At 42.3% G+C, this 22532-nt stretch overlaps 1 protein-coding gene across 1 annotated transcript in view; it reads left to right on the forward strand.

The window, feature by feature from the left end:
• The window catches only part of NUP160 (nucleoporin 160), a 1498284-nt gene that overhangs the window by 781892 nt on the left and 693860 nt on the right, over positions 1-22532 (forward strand). Inside the window, exon 17 of the mRNA XM_044082750.1 lies at positions 617-782. Coding sequence (XP_043938685.1) covers positions 617-782 — 166 coding nt within the window. The remainder of the gene's footprint in view (positions 1-616; positions 783-22532) is intronic.

The following is a 22532-nucleotide window of genomic DNA, read 5'->3' on the forward strand; positions in this document are numbered from 1 at the left end:
AAATATACTCTCTGCTAGCAGCATGTGTCTTTGAGGAAGAGGTTAGGAGTGAGCAGCAGGCAGTGGTCTTAACCTTTTTTGGAGGATGGAGGCAGGTCAACTCTCACTGCATTGGTTAACATCTGCAGGGACTGCAAGAATCACCTCCAGCAAGGAGCATAGTGTGTACCCATGCTGCATAAAGGTACACCACTTATCTGGGAGGTTTTGCCTGCATAGTAGCATGCATGCATCTCCAGAGAGCAACAGTTAAGTAATAGAAGCTGCTGAAGGGATTGGGGTAGGGGACAGTCTGTTCAAGACTGGGGCAGCTTGCTGATCTAACACACAACTATGTCTTCACCGACGAGGGAATGGGCTTCTAAATCTGTGTCCCTGATACATGAATAAATAGGGCAAGGAAGCACAAGAATAGGAAGTCATCGGACAGTTTCTGCTAATGTGTCCCACCCCCACCAAAAACGATACATTTCTGCTGATGATAAATTTGCTAGTGTGTGAGTTGTCTAAAATGTGTGTTGACCTCCTAAGTTATACAAAATTAATTTCTAAAATAGATTAAAGCATCTCTGCAGATTTTTTTTTTTATTAATGGAATGTTCTGCTTTGTTCACAGACCCAGATACTGCTCAGGATATTCTCTCCCTTGTACAGTGTCTTCGACTCATTAATGAAGCCATTAGCATGGAAATGGCATTCTTGATGGAAAGTGCTCTTTGGCAGCTTCAGTCTCCTGAGAAGACCGCAGAAAAAATACTCAACGAATTGCTGGCTAATGACACGTGAGTGTGCATTCATTACCTCATTTCTACACTTTGGAGGGTAATACTGTACACTCTTCCATTGTGCTGCCCTTTTTGACTTTGCAGAGTTGTAGTCCTGATTCACAGTATGTAAAGGTCAGCAAGAAAATCAAACTAAATCTATAGCTACAGAGTATAATTGAAGCAACTTCTGTGTCTAAGTTGTGTGCTTGCAGTATGCTTTTAAAACACTGTAAAACTGTGGGCTGCCCATGCCCATAGCATACACTTTACAACATGGTCTTTAGACCTGTGGCAATTGCCCTTATGCTTTTAAACTTATGCATGCTTATAGTATACTTTGATATCTTTGAGAAACTTTAGCATCACTGCGTTATGCCTGTTATGTTTACAACATGCTTTTAAAGATTTGGAGTGTGCTTGCAGCAAACTCTAAATCCTGGGGAGGGTATGTTTGCAGCATACCTTTAAATTTGTGAAGTATGCACACAGTGTGGTTATCTAAAACATAAACCTTTAGGTATACAGTTAAAACATCCCTTTATACCTATGTAGTATGCTTGCAGTATGTTTCAAAATGTAGGTGAGATGCTGAATTCTAAATTTTCAAAGGCAAGAAGATTGCACATGGTACTAATACAGTAACATTTTTTTTCAAAGCTGTTAAAATAGCCCGGGGAACTAAAGCAATAAAGGAACCCCAGACTGGTATCTGCATATACTTCATTTATCTTTTACAACTTAAAAGTTGAATTCATGTAGTTTGGAAATGTTAAGTATCACGTTATTCTTTTAAACTGGGCATAACTGTAAAACTTGCATATTCTCCAGTTTAAAACAACAAAATCCACAAAAACAAACCAAATACACCAAAACAGAAGCTGGTGCCTGGACCCAAAGCAACTATTCACAAGATATCCAATAAAAACAGCCAAACTTTTAAAATTCAAACGCTTTAATGGCGTAAAAACAATAAAAAATGAGCGTGTTCGTTTAAAACCGTGTTAAACTTCATCAGACTGTATTGAACACATTTCCTCTTTAAATACCTGCTACTTGCATTTGATTGGTTGTACTCCTGCTTACTTCAACACCGCAAGGTCCTGTTTTAAAGTTAATATCATTATTACATATAATGTTTATTACTGTTTCTCAAAAGCTTATTACTTTATACAGAATTGTATTAAACTAAATAAGCCAAATTTATTGGCTTTAAACTATTTTCTTTCTCTGCAGTGCCTTTAACTTTAGAACTGGGGTAATTGAACTATGATCATTGATACCTGGCCAGCTGTCAGCTTGCAAACTCACTTGCCACTTCAACTCTTTTAACTTTAAATACGCCCCCCCCCCCCCAAGCCTTCTTGCCATCAGTACAAACTTGATCAGTGATTATGAACTTGAATTGGTGTCCTGCTCGGTCACTAATATGCTTAGCCAAAGCGTTGTTTAAATTATTCTTTCTAATAGCATATTCATGCTCATAAATTTTCTGGCAAAACCGCCTTTCCGTTTTGCTAATATAGAATACTGAGCATGCATCACAGATAGCAATATACACTACTGCATTTGATTTACAATTGTATTTCCATTTTATTTGATAGTTTTACTGCAAGAAATAAAACATGTCCCCTATCTTTATTTTGTGGCACCAAGTACATGCTCCACATTTAGTCATACCATGCATGACATTGAAATTTTCTTGCCCTGTATGCCTTAATATAAGTCCTTAAAGTTCATCCCCTTCCGGTACACTATAGTAGGTCTTTCACCTACATACATCTTAACACAAGGGTCTTCTAACATAATGGACCAGTTTTTCTCAAATATCCATTTCAAACTTCTACAATCTTCACTGTAAGTGATAATCAGGGCTTTAGAAAAATCCTGGCTAATAGCTGGGTACAACTCCTGTGCTTGTTGACCCTCAAGAACAGGGAAATCATCCCCTAAAACATATTCACATTCATGTTAATATCCTGGCTACTAATTCTACCCATCCCGTTCCTACTATTGAGGATGGGTCTAAAGTAGTTTCTTTCTCTTTTGTTGCCTCATGTACACAGACAACCCTCTCCTCCTACCACAAAACATTAACATATGCGAGAGATGCAGTTATATAGCTAATTTGGAGGCTAAGCTCGCTCCACCCAAGACTGGAACAGGCAGTCATGAGGAGAAGGTTAACACTTGCACCACACCTCCAGCCTCACTTAAACATACTAAACCAGCTCTGGCAAAAAATACACATAAATACATGAAGTCATACTTGGAGGCTCTAAATAAAAACCTGCAAAAGCATCAAAGACCTCCAAAGCAGACACCCAAAAAACCTGCACCTCCCGTCACAAACCAGACAACACACAAAACACAAAATCAGTGTGCCGCACAATCACAGCCCTTAAGGCAAAATAACATACCTAACACACTAGTAACAGGCGACTCTATAGTCAGGCACACTGACGTCCTACTCACTAGGCTGGACAAGGAGAAGGTTACTGTTAGCTGGCTGTCGGAAGCCAGAATCCGCCACATAACGCAAGCACTCGGGTCACTCCAGAACAAGTACAAATATGACTCTGTCATTGTTAATATTGGTGTGAATGACCTGAGACATACCTCCCTGGACAAATGATAAGAGGCATGAAAGAGCTCTGTGATCATGTAGCCTAGGTGGGTATAACCCTGACCCTGAGTAAGCATCCTGCCCTCACCAAGAATGATACCGCAGTATAAAGAAAAAACAATCAATTTCAACAATTGGCTAAGCTTCTGGTGTCATTCAAAGGGGATCCAGTGTCTGTCAGCCTGGGACGACATGCTCGACAAGCCTCGTTGCTTCGCAAGAGATGACTTGCACCTGTCACCCCTAGGCTTTCGAATACTGGCCAAGGCTCTTGCTGCCCCCATAGTGCCTTTTTCAGGCAAGGCTCAAAAGTCAAACCCACCTTCATAAACAGCACAAATAAAAACATGAGGGTTATGCTACTCAACGTCAGGAGTTTAAATCTCAAAATGCACGCGCTCGAAGCACTCCTCAGTATGGAGTACGTCGACATCTGTGCAGTAACTGAAACCTAGTTCAAGGCTCCACAGAACACCCCAGCACTATCGGGCTACTACTCATACCACACAGTTCGGTCACAGAACATGGACCGAAACACAAAAGGAGGGGGTGTATCCATATTCATCAAGGATACCTACACCTCCAGGTTAGTGGAGCAGCATGATACCTCCGAGATCATCCATGTGCAACTAACATCATGCAAATCTACAATGCAAATTGTGGCCTGCTACAGATCATCCTCCATGACCCAGGACCACCACTCCACCTTTCTGGAGATACTGGAAAACATGAAGGTCCTACCGAACACCCTGATATTGGGGGATTTCAATTACCCTACCGTTAACTGGGAAAACTACTCAAGTACAAACTCCCAGGTCCAGCGCTTCCTGGAATTTATAAACTCAAATGCCCTGGATCAGCTGGTAAACTCCCCTACCAGAGGTGAAAACATATTGGACCTGGTCATCACCAACATTGGTGACAGGTGTTGCACACCGGAGGTCAACCCGTCACTGGTTAGATCAGACCATAAACTAATCACTCTGGATGTCCACACCACCACCTCCAACTAAGGAAACCACAGTGAAAAACTTTTCTAACAAAATTCCTAACTACATTAGGCAGAGCCCCCCTCACTAACACTCTTCAAGGGAAACCTTGACGAGTGGATGGGTAACAGAAAATACACCCCTGGGATCACGTCATTGGCTCTTCTTGACAGAGCCTCAGTTAACTAATCAATGGGGCAGTGAAAGCCGACACACACTGGCTAGGCTTATAAATGCCCTTGGGCAGATAGCCTAGTACTTACCTATGAACCAATTACCTCCTGCACTAGCTCATCAGTCAGGTTGCTTGGATACGCCCTCTTCAAAAACATTGAGCATAAGGTCCCACATTCCTCTAGAAAATCTTCTTGCCTAGTCACCATGTAAGCAGCTCTCACCAACTGTCCTTTAACGACATATCTCTTTTAGTGTTCTAGGTATGAGCTGCTGTAATGTAGGAAACCGTTGGAATATATGTTTCCTTTCTATGCATTGTGGCTATATATCTCTCATTAACCTCGTCTTTGACTAAATGGACATCCAAGTAGTCCATATAGTTGAGATTAATATTCCAAGTAAAGTGCAAAAAACTAGTCATACTATTAATATATCTTAAAAATTCTTCAAGAGACTATTCAGAACCTTTCCATATCAAACTAATGTCATCCTGGAACCTGTAATATGTTCTAATATAATTATTGAACTTGGTGTTAAAAATATAATGTCTTTCCCAATGGGCCATGACTATGTTTGCATATGTTCCCCCACAAGGGGACCCCATGGTAATTCCTCTTTTCTGCAGGCCATATTTATTAAAAAAATAAACAAAATTATTGCTGAGAACTAACTCTAACAGTTTCATAATAAGGTTACTTTTCTCATGGAAAATTCCCTGTTCAAGTAACATCTCATTTACCCATTCAAGTCCTATTAGTTGAGGAATGACTGTGCACAAGTCGCACACATCAGTAGTTGCCATTATATCTTTCTGGTCGTATTCAGTTCCATTCATGAATTCTAAAAAGGACCATGAGTCTCTGCAAATCTGACTTTTCATTTTTTAACCCTTTAAGTTCATAGTCTAAGTATTTAGCACATGCTGAAGTTATGGAATCTCTTCCATCCACAAATGGCTGCATGGAGGGATTGTCAGTACTTTTGTGGATCTTGGGGATTCCAAAGAAAACCGAAACTCTTGGTATCGTAATGTTTAAATCTTCTTCTTTCGGCTTTTCCCAGTTAGGAGTCACCACAGTAAAGCACCTGTCCGCTCAGGATTGGCGGTGGAGTTTTACGGTGTTGAGTTGCTATCCCTGCGTCCAACCTTCCACAGAAGGCACACACACGCACACACTCACGCCTAGGGCCAATTTAGTGTGTCTAATCCACCTTCAGCATGTCGTTGGGATGTGGGAGGAAACCGGAGCACCCGGAGGAAACCCATGTGACCACAGGGAGGACATGTAGACTGTGCACAGAAAGCACCCCAGTCGATGATCGAACCAGAGAACCTCTTGCTGTGAGTCGGCAACGCTAACTACTGCACTACCGCGGCCGCCTGGTATCGTAATGTTTAAATAATTATATAAATTGAGATCTATCCTTTTCTCTAAGAAAATATTTTTCAGCTGGCTGGTAATTCTCCTGTATGCCCCATTTAATTCATTTAGTGAAAACTCTTCATAAGTATCAATATTTAGAATCTCATTCATTTTACTGCTATACATCTGTACACCCCATAACAACAGCCTCTCCTCCTTTATCCGGTTTCATTATTCTGACTTTCTCTGCCTGTAATAATTTTAGGGAGTCTTGTTCTTGTCTACTTAAATTCCTGTTATTACCTCTCACTTTTCTTCTATGGATGTACAGATTTTTCAAATCCATTTGGCAAATTTTTTCATAAGTAACTAACTGGGGATTGAGGGGTGGGTTATAAGTGGAACTGATACTATACCTATTGTTCCCACTGATGTACATACTATCCTGATGTAATAAAAAATTCAATTTTCTTAAATACAATTTCAAATCTATGATAGTATTAGTGAAATTAGCCAACTTGGTGGGAACAAATGTCATACCTTTGGATAATAAATTAGCCACATTTTCAATGCATACTTCAGAAAAAGTATACACTTTAAAGTCTTTTTCTTCATTTAACACTATTGTACATTTGTTAGTCGCAATGTTTCCTTCCCCACCCAGGATGTCATTATGCAGTTGGATTGTTGCCTCAAGTTCTTAGGTCTTATTAATGGCCAAAGCCAATGGCTCATTGTAAAAAAGCAAATTCATGTTCTCCAGTTCTTGTTCTTGGGCCTCGCTCCAAGAAACACTGCTCCTTGAAACCCTGCCTGCTGCTGTTGCCTGTTATCAGAATTATTCCTATTTCTAATTCTTTCAGACCTCCTCAATTCGGGGTATTCCTTATTATAAACAAAAACTGCCTGTTCTTCTCTGTGTTGTTGGTAGTCCCATTATGTGCATCATAAATACTTGGTGCACCATTTCTGTTATTACCCCTGTTTCTATATTGGGAGCCAGGAGGTTTCGGATATGCATAGCCATTGACATAGTAATTTAGATCTCAAATAATTTTATTAATTTTCCCAGCTTTTAGCTTTTCTAAACGTTGAGCAATACTGTTATAAATACGCAAAAGTTCATATTTCATTTGCTTATAAGATGCATCTTCTCTTGTAGCACTATCCAAACCAGATAATTTGTTAGAAAGAGCTTCAATGTCTTTGTCATTGTATTTAATTAATAGTTCCAAAAGTTCCGTTCCAAATCTATCAAACATTTTTAATAATTCTATTTGAAGGGACGAGTTGTTGACCAGCCCAGTCAGAAAATGCCATAAGCGCAAACCTTTGGGAATGATTTTGAGTTTAATACATTCCCTAAGGTAGGCGTTTTCAAGCTGTAATTTTTTACATTTCATTACTTTACTGTCAAAGTCGATTAGCTTACCATCTATAGTTGGAACGGTTAATCTCTGACCAGGGGTAAACGTGAAAGTGGCTCCCAACCAGTCGTTCAACCTGGGGGCTTCTTTCCTTACTCCATAAGTATGACCATCTGCATTCTACTGGTTGAGTATGCCTGCTCCTGTAGGCCCGTTAGCTTCCAAGCAAAACTGTGCAGCTCCTCTAGTTTGTGTAACTGGGAAAAGATTTGTAGTGTTGGAACTGTCCCCGGCTCCAAGACATTTTGGTGTTAAATAGAAGTCTGTGGTAACATTTCCTCTGTTGGAATTGCGTGCCAAATTTGAATTAACTTCCACTGGGACGCCAATTCGCTGGTATAAATAGTCCATCCTTTGAGTAAGCTGCATAATGTGAGCAGTTAAATTACCAATACTTTTCTCCATTCCTTCAACATCTATTTGAGTGAGTGGCTGAGAAGGGTCCTGGTTACTGCCTGTAGCCATGATGCACAAAACAACAAAATCCACAAAAACAAACCAAATACACCAAAACGAAAGCTGATGCCTGGACCCAAAGCAGTTATTCACAAGATATCCAGTAAAAAATGCCAAACTTTTAAAATTCAAACACTTTAATGGCATAAAAACAATAAAAAATGAGCACTTTCGTTTAAAACAGTGTTAAACTTCATCAGATATAGTATTGAACACATTCCCTTTTTAAATACCTGCTACTTGCATTTGATTGGTTGTGCTCCTGCTTACTTTAACACCACAAGGTCCTGTTTTAAAGTTAGTGTCATTATTACATATAGTAATGTTATTACTGTTTTTTAAAAGCGTGTTACTTTATACAGAATTGTATCAAACTGAATAAGCCAAATGTATTGGCTTTAAACTATTTTCTTTCTCTCCAATGCCTTTAATTTTAGAACTGGGGTAATTGAACTACGATCATTGATACCTGGCCAGCTGTCTGATTGCAGACGCACTTGCCATTTCTACTCTTAACTCTAAATAAACCCCCAATGCCTTCTTGTCATCAATACAAACTTGATCAATGAACATGAACTTGAATTGGTGTACTGCTTGCTCACTAATATGCTTAGCCAAAGCATTGTTTATATTATTCTTTCTAATAGCATATTCATGCTGGTAAATTCTCTGACAAAACCACCTTTCCATTTTGCCAGTATGGAATACTGAGCATGCATCAGTAGGAACGGGATGGGTTGAATTAGTAGCCAGGATGTCAACATGAATGTGAATATTCAAACACAATGAGGCTAGGTACCTGAAAGGACCAGGAAACCAAAGCACCAAAGCACAGGTACCAAGTGGAGATAACCGAGCACAAGACGAACCATGACCCAATGTGTTGAATAAACTGCTGTTACTTCCACTTTTGGCTCGTGGTTCGTCTTGTGCTTCATTATCTCCACTTGGTACCTGTGCTTTGATGAATGTGAATATGCTTTTAGGAGATGATTTCCATGTCCTTGAGGGTCAGCCAGCACAGGAGTTGCACTCAGCTAATAGCCAGGATTTTTCTAAAGCCCTGATTATCACTTACTGTGAAAATTCTAGAAGTTTGAACTGGATATTTGAGAAAAACTGGTCCATTTTATTAGAAGACCCTTGTGTTAGGAACTATGTAGGAGAAAGACCTACTACAGTGTACCGGAAGGGGATAAACTTTAAGGATTTATTAATGAATACAGGACAATAAAATTTCAATGGCATGCATGGTATGACTAAATATGGAGAATGCACTTGGTGCCACAAAACAAAGATAGGAGACAGTTTTACTGCAAGAAATAAAACACATCAAATAAAAGGGAAATACAATTGTAAATCAAAAGCAGTGGTGTATATTGCTATCTGTGATGCATGCTCAGTAGTCTATATTGGCAAAACAGAAAGGTGGTTTTGCCAGAGAATTTACGAACATGAATATTCTATTAGAAAGAATAATTTAAACAACGCTTTCGCTAAGCATATTAGTGACCGAGCAGGACACCAATTCAAGTTCATAGCCATTGATCAAGTTTGTATTGATGACAAAAAGGCATGGGGAGGTTTAGAGTTGAGTTGAAATAGCAAGTGCTTTTGCAAGCTGACAGCTGGCCAGGTGTCCATGATCGTAGTTCAGTTACCCCAGTTCTAAAGTTAAACGCATTGGAGAGAAAGAAAATAGTTTAAAGCCAATACATTTGGCTTATTTAGTTTAATACAGTTCTGTGTAAAGTAATAGGCTTTTGAAAAACAGTAATAACATTACTATATGTAATAATGACACTAACTTTAATACAGGACCTTGTGGTGTTGAAGTAAGCAGGACCACAACCAATCAAATGCAAGTAGCAGGTATTTAAAGAGAAAATGTGTGCAATACTATGTCTGATGAAGTTTAACACTGTTTTAAACAAAAGCACCCATTTTTTATTGTTTTTATGCCATTAAAGTGATAGATTTTTAAAAGTTTGGCGTTTTTTATTGGATATCTTGTGAATAGTTGCTTTGGGTCCAGGCACTATCTTTCGTTTTGGTGTATATTCTCCAGTTTATTTAGGTAACCCACTGGGTGATGCCATAAATGAGACACCATTTTTGTAATAACTTTACAGCGCTGTGGGACCTCCTCGACCCAGATAGTCGGGTCTTAATTCTTATAGAGAGCAGTACTTAATCCCTCCCCAGATGTTAAGCAGCAGAGGTTCTGTGCCTCATCCCATAATGAAGGCAGTTTAAGGCACAAGTATGTGCTCCAGTTACTTTAATGTGAGAACATTCAGCCGGTCTCAACCTGTTTACAAGACATTGTATTCTGTTTATGTGGAGTGTATGGAGATGCATTTGGGAAATCCTCCATGTAAAAATTACTTAGGAGAATATCGAAGTATAGTGTGAGGGCCATCATTGATAGATTTTGATATAGTTTCCTTTATTTCTATTCTACTACCAAACTATTTGGAAAGGCAGTAGGAAATCTCAACCATCTTAAAATGTTTTAGCTATCAGTAGCAAAAAAAATGAATATTGATTTGTATCCGTCTTGTTTAATGTTTAACTTTGGTTTAGTAACTTTGTACATTTTGGTAGGAAAACCTGTTGGCTTAGCAACTCTGAATAAAAGAACAAATTGATCAGAGACCTTTTGTCATTTCCCATCACTGCCAAGGATCACTGATGCCACTGATCTTGATCCTGCACCCCGTAACTCACTATCCATTGTCCCCAACTTGCTTATGCTGTATGCAGTCTGGAGAGCAAGGCCCCATTAACACTGTGATGAATTCATGTATTTCATGTCAGTAGATTAACAACTATTTCACTGAGAGCCAATTGATGGGGAGGGGGGGGGGGCAGGCAGTCAAAACAGTTCAGTGAACATTTTTGCTGGTGAGCAACCTCTGCTCCCTCAATTGGAGGGACACTCCCAAACTTACATATACTTAGTTCAAGGTCGCACAGCAGTGGAGAAGAAATAAAACTCCACTTTAAGTAAAAGTTCTGGTGCAAATTACTTTGATCGATCTGTTCTTGAGAATAAGAGTTTTCAGTCACCTGGCATGCTTCCAAATTCTTTAATGCAGTTAACTCCCAAGAGGATAAGTCTGGCAGTCAGAATTTAGAATAAAACATGGGCAATAATTATGTGGCTACTTAGTCTATGTCAAGCTTATGAATTGCTAAAACTGGGTCTGTCTATGGAAAAGAAGGGTTTAGAAGCCATTTTAAAGCGGAGGGCTCTTAAGATTGGTAGTTCGGGGTGGTTAGCTGCCAGAAAGTGCATTCAAGTAGCAGTTGCAGAATTTATTAGATAAAGCAAGATAACATGCTCATATTTGGGCAAACAGAATACGAGACTGTCTGGGTCCACATGGGTAGGGTCACAAGAATAAAGGCAGGAGAGAGATCATTCTAGACTTCTGTCTGGCTGTTGGCTTGCTGATGACCAACACAAGGTTCTCCAAGAAAGACGGGTCACAAAAATGCATACAAGTGTGACCAACACGCAACTTATTTGGACTTGCTCCTAAAAAGGAAAGACACTGAGGTAGATGCAGAGATTGCAAAGTTCTCCCAGTGAAACTGTCTGCAGCATAATCTGCTGGTGGACATAATTAGCTGCAAGCAGTGGTCAGAGAAGACTCTTAAGATAAACAGAGTTTAGGATGAAGGCATGGAAGTTGACCAGAGCAAAAGCACAAGAGTTCAAGGAAAATTCAGGGCTCTAGCACCTCAGGAAGAAGAGGAAATGGGTGGAGCTGAAGAATGGCAGCATCTCAAAACAGCATGTGTGAGGATATGAGGCCGAGCCGGGTATAGGTTCATACTAGGCTATCTGCCCTAGGGCATTTATAAGCCTAGCCCCAGAGTGTGTTTGGCTTTCGCTACCCATTTTAAATGAATTTTGCTATGCCCTTTTTCGAGGTTAGTATACTGTGCTTCTGTCTAACAGTGACACAGAAGTGATACCCGGGGTAAACCTGTGATCTCCCATCCACTCAAGATTCCTCTTGAAGAGAGTCAATGAGGGACTCTGCCTAACCTGGATTGGGATTTTATTCCAGAGTGAAGGGAGCCTCTGGGTTATGAATCTGTCCCTCCAGCATGTCCTATTTATTTCAGTGCTGAGGTTCAAATCTCTCGAGCGCGTAGCTCGATGGGATTTGCATTTTCTGAGGTGCAGCATGTCCATTAATTCCGGGTTGGACATGGCTTTATACGTCAGCCACAGATCGCCTCTGAGCAAGCGGTATGCCACTGAGTAGAGCTGGAGTTTCTTTAACCGGGCAGCGTATGGCATCTGTTTGAGCCCTTTGATCCTCTTGGTGAGGTACTTATGAGGTCTTTCCAGTTGCTGCAGGTGTCTGGTAAGGTACATCCAAAAAGGGGCAATGTACTCAATTATGGGCCTGATGAGGGATGAGTAGAGAGGCACAATGACCTCCCCTGATCTAGATGTGAATCCCTTCATGATTAGGTGGGCTATATAAAATGTTTTTCTAACCACTTTGGCCACGTGATTTTCAAATGAGAGATTGCTATCAACTTGGGTCCCCAAGTCTCTAATTACTTCTGTACTTAATGGATTACCATCCATGTGGTAATTTGGGCACTTTGTTTTTGCCAAAGGGGATGACTGTACATTTTTTGGCGTTTAGCTTGAGGCCATGGCTCTGGCACCAGTTGTCTGTTTCTATGAGGCCCTTTTGTAGGATGCTTGTGTCGGCTGGAGAGTCTATTATGGCGCCTAGTTTGCAGTCATCTGTGAACTTGGTCAGCCACAGTCCTTCCGTGTTGGCCTGTACCTCCGAGAAATATATACCGAACAAGAGAGGTCCCAGGACTGAGCCTTGTGGGACACCACTTGTAACTGGTTTGGAGTCTGACATGGCTCCAGCAATTCTAACCATGTGGGTTCTGTCCTTGAGCCAGTTTGCAACCCATCTAGTGACAGGGGTTTATATTTAAGCTGGTGAGCTTATCTATAATGCCCAAGTGGGGTATTGTATCGAAGGCTTTTGCGAGGTCCAGGTAGGCTGTGTGGACCACCTTCCCCTCGTCAATGGTCTTGGTGACTGTTTCAAAGAAATCGACCGGGTTTAAGAGGCAGGATCTGCCCTTAACAAAGCCGAACTGGGTAGGATCCAGTGTCTGTAGGTCCCCAATATCTTTATTTATGAGGTCCATGATGATCCTTTCCATAGCTTTGCAGACCAAGCTAGTCAGGCTTATGGGGCAATAGTTTCCAGGATCTGTTGAGACACCACCTTTGTGGAGAGGGACCACTGTTGCTGTACGCCACTCTTTGGGTACATACCCTGTAGTAAGGCTGAGATTGAACAGCAGTTTTATGTTTGGGTTTAGCTCTTCTTGGAGTTCATGTAGGACGCAGCCCGGGACACCGTCTGGTCCCATTGATGCTGTGTTTTTTGCTTTGGAGACTGCGGCTCTTACCTTAGCATCTGAGATGTCAAGGGGGCAGCACTCTGCTGGGATAGATATTTGCCCTTTTGGTGGGGGGGGGTTGCGCTGAACCTGTCAGCTAGGATGTTGGCAATGTCTGTGGGTTCGGTGTATTTTTTGTCATTTTGGACTAATTCTGAGCATATCTGGGAATTCTCACCCAGGTTCCTAACATAACTAAAGAAAGCCTTGTGATTATCCTTAGTGTCCTGTGCAATTTTTCTCTCGAAGCTGGCCTTAGACGCTTTTATGAGTGCCCGTAGTTTTTTGCTAATACTGATCAGAGATGCCTTCCCTTTTTGGGATTTTGCTCTATCATGTAGTAGCTTCCTCCTTCTATTGTATAGTTTGTTTATGGCTGGGGTCCACCAGACAGGACGCCTGCCTTTGGAGGATTGGGTCTTGGTTTTATTTGGGATTGCATGATCCATGCATTCCTGAAGGTGTTCATAGAATGCGTTTATAAAGGATTCTGCGGTCTGGGCTGTATTTTCCACAGGCCCGGGGGCTTTGAAGGATTCCACCTCGGTTTTAAGGAGTGTGAAATTTGCTTTAGAGAAGTTTTTCACTGTGGTTTTCTGGGCAGGGAGTGGGGTCGGGATGTGAATATCCAGTGAGATTAGTTTATGGTCTGATCGTACCAGTGAGGGATACACTTCTGGTCTGGAGCATAGAGCCCCCATGTTGGTGATGATCAGGTCCAGTATGTTTTCCCCTCTTGTGGGAGTGGTAACAAGTTGTTCCATAGCATTTGAGTTTATAAATTCTAGGAACCTTTGGGCTAGGGTGTTGGAGCTAGAGTAATGCTCCCAGTCTATGTTTGGGTAGTTTAAGTCGCCCAATATAATGGTGTTTGGAGAGACCTTCATATTTTCCAGTGTTCTCAGGAAGGCTGAATGGGGTTTCTGGGTTTGTGAGGGTGGTCTGTAGCAGGCTATAAACTGGAAGGCAGTTTTACCCACTGTTAGTTGCACATGGATAGTCTCTGATGCTTCGTGCTGTGCCACCAACCTGGAGGTGTGGGTATCTTTGACGAATATTGATACTTCCCCTCCTTTTGTGGTTCGGTCCAAGTTTTGGGGCTGAAAAGTATGGTATGAGGTATAACCTGGTAGTGCTGGGGTGCTCCCGGGAGCCTTGAGCCAGGTTTCTGTTACTGCACAGATATCGATGTTCTCCGTGCTAAGGAGAGTTTTGAGTGCATGCATCTTGAGGTTTAGACTTCTGGCGTTGAGTAGCATTACTCTTAGTTTCTTATCCCTTGTGATACCTATGGAGGTGAGTTTGTCTTTTGAGCCTTGCCAAAAAAAGCACTATGGGGGTGGCAAGAGCCTTTGCCAATATCCGAAAGCCCAGGGGTGACAGGTGCAAGCCGTCCTTAGTGAAGCATCGTGGCTTGTCGAGCATGTCATCCCAGGCTGACAGGCATTGGATCCCCTTTGAATGACACCAATACTTAAGCCAGTTGTTGAAATTGATCATCTTGTCTTCATATTGTGGCATCATTCTTGGTGAGAGTAAGATGCTACTCAAGGTCAGGGTCATACCGGCCTGGGCTACATGCTCAGAGAGCTCCTGTATGTTTCTTTTCATGTAGTCCAGGGAGGTACGTCTCGGGTCATTCACACCAGCATGGACAAATGACTGAGTCATGTTTGTACTTGCCTTGGAGTGACCTGAGTGCTTGTTTTATGTGGCGGATCCTAGCGCCCGACAGGCAGCTCACCTTGACCTTCTTGTTCAGCCTCTTGAGCGGGACGTCAGTGTGCCTGACGATAGTCACCTATTACAAGTGTATCAGGTGTGTTTAGCCTTAAGGGCTGTGACTGTTCGGCACACTGGCTTTGTGAGCTATGTGTTGCACGTGTTTTGTTTTGGGGTAGCGGTTGCTTGGGTGTCTGCTTTGGAGGTCTCTGCTGCTTGGGCAGATTTTTATTTAGAGCCTCCGAGTATCTTTTTGTGTGTTTGTGTTTGGTTTGCTGTCGTGGTAGGTCTGTGTGAGACTGGAATTGTAGTTTCCTTCTCCTCCTGACTGGTTATGCCAGTACTGAGTTGAGAGAGCTTAGCCTCCAGTTTGGCTATATGGTTGCATCTCTCACATGTGTTGGAATTTGTTGGGAGGAGGAGAGGGTTGTCTGTGTACATGAGGCAGTTGTAACATTGCCTCAAGATTCCCAGATTCACCAGCTGGACCGGAGAGGAGATTGACAACTGACCTTTGGACATGCTAGAATAGTATTGGGAATTCCTTTATAATTGAAAAAAAGGGCCAATGGGGAACAAGGTACTCAAGGGGAGTTTGTGAGGGTGTAGTGCTTTTAATTTGTTAGTGCTGACTTATATAATTGCTTTAGTGAGCAACTGCCAGGCTTTAGAGTAGGAATAGGGTAGTTTATTATGAGAACTAGATCAGTTCTAAGGGAAAAAATGAAGAGCAGACCTTGTGGAGCCGAGAATGGTTTAAACCCAATTAAGCGGAGCTGCCCATTGCTGCGCTATGCGCAAAATCACGCAAAGCCACGCCAAAGCAGGTTTTATACAGGGGGGACTTGAAAGAGCTAGAAATTGGCCCAAAACGGCCAATAGACTATCAGATTCTTGTGCTGGAAACACTCCTCCAGGGATTGATAGGCTGCTCTAAGCTCCCCACTGCCACTGGTGAACAAAGAAGCCTCCCTTTATCCAAGAAAGGAAATGGGCAACACAGGAACTTTCCAAAAGTCCAGAATACAGGAAAGCCTGTATTTGGACTACTCTAGGTCAGGAAAGACGAGAAACAAGGATAATTTTTTTGTTTTTTTTTTCTTTTTTGCAACAAACAGCAGGAAAATGCAATAAATATGTAACACAGGCTCGCGCACTTGAGTGTGCAGCCTCAATATGTAAATGCAACAAACAGGACAAACTTTAAAAGTGCAGGTGCAAAAACAACTTTAAACAGTTTAAAGCAGTTCAAGAAGCAGAAATACTTGCAGTTTAGCTAGATCGGACAGTCGCCCAGGTAGTAGCAGAAAAAAAAAACACTTTTATCAGGTTAGCAGTCGCTCTTTTAGCCTCTCTGCTGCTAGCACCACTCTGCAGGACCACGAGGAGCTTGGCTGAGTAGTAACAAGCGCAAAAAAACACACCAAAGCGGGTTTTATACAGGGTGACTTGAAAGTGCTAGAAATTGGCCCAAAACAGCCAATAGACTACCAGATTCTTGTGCTGGGAACACTCCTCCAGGGATAGATAGGCTGCTCTAAGCTCCCCACTACCACTGGTGAACAAAGAAGCCTCCCCTTATCCAAGAAAGGAAATGGGCAACACAGGAACTTTCCAAAAGTCCAGAATACAGCAAAGCCTGTATTTGGACTACTCTAGGTCAGGAAAGATGGGAAACGAGGATAATTTTTTTGTTTTTGGAAATAAGGTACTTGGGCAAAGCTGGTGGTGGAATGCAGAAATCCAGGAAATCATCAAAAGAAAGGAGTGCAGGAAAAGGCAGGAAGTAGATAAGACTGACTAGGTTAAGAAGGAATGCTAGTTGATTAACAAAGAGGCAAAGTTGCAGTAACAAAGGTGAAAGCATTAAAGGCTTCCTACCAGTTTTTGGAAAGTGACAGAGGGTATGGCACAAAGAAACTCTATTAAGGTTGCAAGACAAAGACAGAAAGATAAGGAAGATAGTCATCAGAAACCCTTTTACTGCAACAGTCTGCTCAGGAGCCCCCAGGACATCAAAGAGAGAAGAAAGGAAAACTTCCAGCAGCTTCTAAATGAAGAAAACCCCACAGAAGCTGTAGTACCCCAGACACAGCCTAAGATGAAAGAATAGCAGGAGGGCCACCCTAGAAGTAAATACAGTACTAAGGAAAATGAAGTCAGGGAAGGCAGTAGGCTCAGATGAGGTCATGACGGATATGATTAAGATGTTGGGTGAGTTGGGGGAGAAATGGCTGCAGAGGTTAAGATGTATCCCAGATGATTGAAGAATAAGCATTCTGGTGACAGTGAACAAAAACAAAGGGAACATCCACAACTGTGGCCGGTGTAAAGGAATCAAACTCCTGTTACACTACATGAAAGTTCTGGAGAAGGGTGATTGATAAACAAATGAGTAGAAAGTAGAATGTGAGCTGAACAGTTTGGATTCAGGTCAGGATGCAGCAGAACTGACCCAATGTTTGCAGTGTGACAGATAGTTGAATAGAAGTGAGCAAAGATATCAACTGGGCATTCCTAGATTTGGAGAAAGCATACAAGTTCCCAAGAAAGCTGATACAGGTTGCTCTTCAGTGGTTCAAAGTCCCAGAAACATTGATAAAATTAGTTCCCACTATGTTTAAGTACCCAGTAACACAAGGGCAAACAGTGTTTGGATTGACAGGTTTCCAATGGAACTGTGTTTGCATCAGGGTTCAGCTCTGAGCCCAGTGCTGTTCATTCTGGTGATTGGACTACATTAGCAAACAGGTCCGTGGGGATGGAACAAAAAAGTTGCTGTATGCAGACTGTGGCATTACAGGCAAACTCTGAAGAAGACATTCGGCAAATAAGGGAAATTAATGTAAAACTGAAGGTACACAGGATGAAACTGAGTAGAGGTAAAGAGTTGTGGTGTCATCAAATGTGAGAAAACTGGAAGACTCTGAAAATTGAGATAGAAGGGAAAATAGTTTAACAGGTTTCAGTATCTGGGAGAGTTGGTTGGGAAGAAGGGAAGTCTGACTGAGGCGGTCAAAGGTAGAATCAGCAGGACTGCAGCCAACTAGCACAGAACGTCAGGGGTAGTGTGTGAATGAAGAATGCCTACAAAGCTGAAAAGTGTGTTAAACAATGGCAAAGCCGTTACTGCTATTTTGTACAGAAGCCCAGGTAATGGAGGCAGAGCAGTTGAGGAAAGTCTCAGGACTCTAAAACAACAGAAAGATGGTAGGTCGGTATCCTTACTGCACAAATGATATCTCAGTGTCAGCCCCCTTTCCCCATTTTTTCCATATGGGTTGAGGTACTGCTCAAAATATCATCTTATCTCTGTTGAATGCCACTCAGTCTTGTTCGACAGTCAAGCTTGACTTTTTGTTGGTTTAGAGTCCTGTGATTTTCCTAAGTAGGCAAAAGTCATCCCAGCTTTACTTGGTATATATGCAGCACTTAGCATTTCATTATTTCAGTAGTGATATTATTTTTATAAGGTCACCTTCAGCCTGGGATGTGTGCTATTTCACACTCCTTACAAAACGCCTGACTGATTTAACTTTTGTCTGAAAGTGTGTACTACAGTTTTTTGCCATGAAGATGAGTAGAATGCTACAGTTTGTGCAAATTGTTAATAAGGTTATGTCCGCCTGATCAGTAGGATCAACTTACTGTCTCATGTATTAACTTTAGAGGGGATAAAACTGCACTGGAATAATTCTGGGCTTCACTCTTTCAGCGGTAGTTAAAATGGTGTATCATGACATGGTGCACAGATGGCATGCCTTCATTCTAATATAATATTGACAACCACACACATCTGTAACTTCTTCATCTGTTATACCTACCCCATATATGGGAAAGGGGTATAAGATAAGTGTGCTTAACATGAGATTTCTGAACTGGTCTTTATTAGCAGGTATACTGATCAGCTCTCCTCAATCCACTTAAAATTCAAGTTCATTTAGGGGCTGTTGTTGTCAGGTCCATTAAAGTTTTTTGTTTTGCCTGTACTTTCAGCCCTTCTATTTAGGAGTTTCCTTTTGTAGACTGTGGTTGGAGAGAAAGTGAGGAGAGGAGTCTGAGCTTTTTCTTTGTTGTGCTATTTGTCACTGCTGACTTTGCAGGATGTTCTTCATCTCACATTGCTGCAGTCCTAACACTTGGGTAGTCCGCTGTCCCTCGGTCGGCCCGAATATCAGAGTATAAGGCTGACGTCGGTCAAGGCGCATTTGACTGACATCAGAACGTCAGGGTACAAATGCGCATGACCGACGTCATATCCTCAGTCTTTTTTGCCGCATGGTCCGATGCAGAAGCAGTGTTGCAAGTGCCGTTCGGCGTTCTGAAATATTTCGAATTCGGAGTTTCAGACCGAAGTCAGAGTTGGTTAAGTACCCCGTTGGGGAATATTTTGGTTTTTTCTTGCCTCAGTGGTTTACCGGATGTCAGAAAAAGTAAATAACTGTATTTCTTGTGGGAAACAGATACCGCATAGGGATTACCATAATTTGTGTATACCTTGTTTGGGACCTGAGCACGACGTTGTTGGGTGTCGCTTTTGTGCTAGGTTCAATAAACGCACTATAAAGCGAAGGTTGGATTGTGCCAGGTTGGTCTTTGGGAAGCGGTGCAATTACAATATGCCGTCGGATGCTCCGACGCCGGCTTCCTCAAAGAAGCGCAAGGACAAGGCAGTTAAACCTAGGTTAGAGGAGTCGTCCGAACCGGACGCCGGTTCTTTAGAGGCGTCAGTGGAACCGGTGGTTCCGACGGAGGCCTCTCTGGAGTCCCAGGGAGAAACCTTGTTTTTACAGGATGTGGCCTCCCAGGAGGCAGGTCAGGCTGTAGGGGCTTCTCAGATAACTGTACTCCCCTCCCTTCCTAAGGTGTCTAGGCCCTCTCTTTCTGCTTCCAAGGCTTCTCCTAGAGGCAGGTCTAGTTTGGCTTCTGTGGGTGTCCCTCCTAGTTCTTCAGGTTCTGTGCCCAAGAAGCACATGCTTAAAATGGCAGAAGATTTAATTACTTTAATTAGAGGCTCTATGCCCCCTCCTGATAAGAGGCCTAGGATGGAACCTGTGTTGGGGGATTATGAGCAGGCTTCAGATGTGTCTGAGTCTTCGGCTGAAGACTTGCAGGAGTATTCTCATTATTCTGATTCTGATGTGGATGATTCTACTCCTTCTGCTTCTCCTCCTGAGGATTTTTCTTTTCAGAGACCCTTCACTCCATGAGAGAGCATTTTAAATGGGAAGGTCAGGATTTCTCTGATTCCAGGAAAAGGCTTAGGGAATTTTGTTTTACCCCAGCATAGGCCTTTAGCTATACCTCCTGTTCTGAATGTGGTGGAAGATGTGTTTGCAGAGGCTTCTCTTAATCCTGATTCTTTGCCTCCTGCTCCTGTTAAACCGGATAGGTATTACAGGGTGCCTGAAGCTCATAAGTATCTTTTAAGAGTCCTAGGGCAGACCCAGAAACTGTTAGCCAGGGGCCTAAGGGTGTTAAGGCTTCTGTTGTCAAGAATCCGGTTCCGGCAGATAAAGAGGCCAGGGCCTTGGATAGATGGGGAAAGAAAGTTTATACTTCTTCCACTCTAGCCATGAGAGCTTTGAATTGCCAGTTTCACATGTTGAAATATCAAAATTATCTCCTTTCACAGTTGAAATCTAAGGTTGATGCTCTGGCGGAAGGTATTGATTGTAAAGAGTTACAAGATTTAGTGCATGTTTCTGAACAGGTGGGTAAGCATTCTTTGCAATGTGGTTTTGATGCTGTACAGGCCTCGTCTAGGGTGGCTGCCACTGGGTCAGTTCTTCGCAGGCATGCCTGGCTGAGGGATCAAAATTTATCTGACCATGTTAAAACTAGGATTTTGGATGCCCCTTTGCAATCTGATGTCTTGTTTGGTTCTCCTGTTGAGGCAGTTTTAAAGAAAATGGAAGACAAGGTTAAGTCTATGCAGACTGTTAAAGATTTTTTGCAGGTTCAGCCTCCAAAGTTTAGTAGAAATTGGCCTACTAAAGGGTGGACGTATCCTTCTTATGATTCCCAGTCTAGGGGTAGATCTAGACGTGGCAGGGGCAGAGGTCAGGGCTCTTTCAGGCCTAGGACAGGGAGTTCTCCTGCACAGTCTTGGTGAGGGCAGGGGTCAGTCCTTTCGTAAACAGACCCAATGACCTACCTTTTCAGCTGCCAGAACCTTCTCGCCTGGCAGCACCTTTGGGAGGCAGGTTGGCACTTTTCAAAGAAAATTGGAGTTTGATCACCCAAGACAGATGGGTACTGGATATCATACATCACGGTTACAGGTTTTATTTCCATACCTTGCCTCCTTTCAAAGGCATGCCAGACATTCCTCCTCAACAAAGAATAGAGGCTCACAAGCAAATTTCTCTGTTACTCCAAATAGGGGCCATACAGCCAGTTCCTATGCCAGAAAGGGGCCTAGGATTTTATTCTCGCCTGTTCCTAGTACCAAAGAAGGGGAACACGTGGAGACCAATTTTGGATTTATCTATCCTCAACACTTATCTGGACATTCCCAAGTTCAAAATGTTGGCGTTGCAGCAGCTTTTACCTCTGCTGGGCAAAGATCATTGGATGGTAACTTTGGATCTCAAGGAGGCTTACCTTCATGTTCCTATCAGACTAAGTTGCAGGAAGTATCTGCGTTTTCGAGCTGGGACTTCTCACTATCAGTTCTCTGCATTGCCCTTTGGCTTATCTACTGCCCAGAGTGTTCACGAAAGTTCTGGCTCCAGTGATAGCTTTCTTCAGGCTAAAAGGAATACAGATCTATCCTTATTTGGACGACTGCCTGATTCTGGCTCAAGGAAGGGAAGAGCTTCTTCAACATTTGGAATATGTGATAGCAGTGCTAAGATGCCTGGGGTATTCTGTGAGCGAAATAAAGTCCAGTCTAGTACCCTCTCAGGACATGTGCTTTCTGGGTGTGAGACTGAATACAGCATCCCAGATGGCCTTTTTAACCCCGGACAAACAAAAGAGTCTATCCCTTTACTTCCATCAACTATCTCATCAGTCCGGGCTGACTGCAAGGACAGTCCTTCAAGCCTTAGGGTTCATGGCATCTTGTATTCTGGTGCTTCCCAATGCCAAACTGCATATGAGGAAGCTACAATGGTATCTCAAAAATGTATGGACACAGCACTGCCAGGATCTGGACACTGTCATTCAAATAATACCTTGCATTCAAAAGGAATTTTTGTGGTGGGCTCAGGAATGTCACCTAAACAAGGGACTCTCTGTGACCCGGCCAGAGGCGAGTCAGATTTTAACTTCAGATGCCTCAGACAAAGCTTGGGGAGCTCATCTAAATGGAAAGTGGATACAAGACAAGTGGCCTGCCAGACTACAACATCTACATATCAACATGAAGGAGATGTTAGCAGTCCAGTTTGCATTAATAGCTTTCAAGGATTTACTTCTTCCAGGGCAGGTGTTGATTCTAACAGACAACACAACTGTCATGTGGTACATCAACAAGCAAGGGGGAACACATTCTTATCCTCTATGCAGGCAAGCAATGATTTTGTGGGAGACTGCTC

Source organism: Protopterus annectens, chromosome 9.part0 (genome assembly GCF_019279795.1).
Source record: "Protopterus annectens isolate FY-2018-M chromosome 9.part0, PAN1.0, whole genome shotgun sequence".
Taxonomy (NCBI): Eukaryota; Metazoa; Chordata; order Ceratodontiformes; family Protopteridae; genus Protopterus; species Protopterus annectens.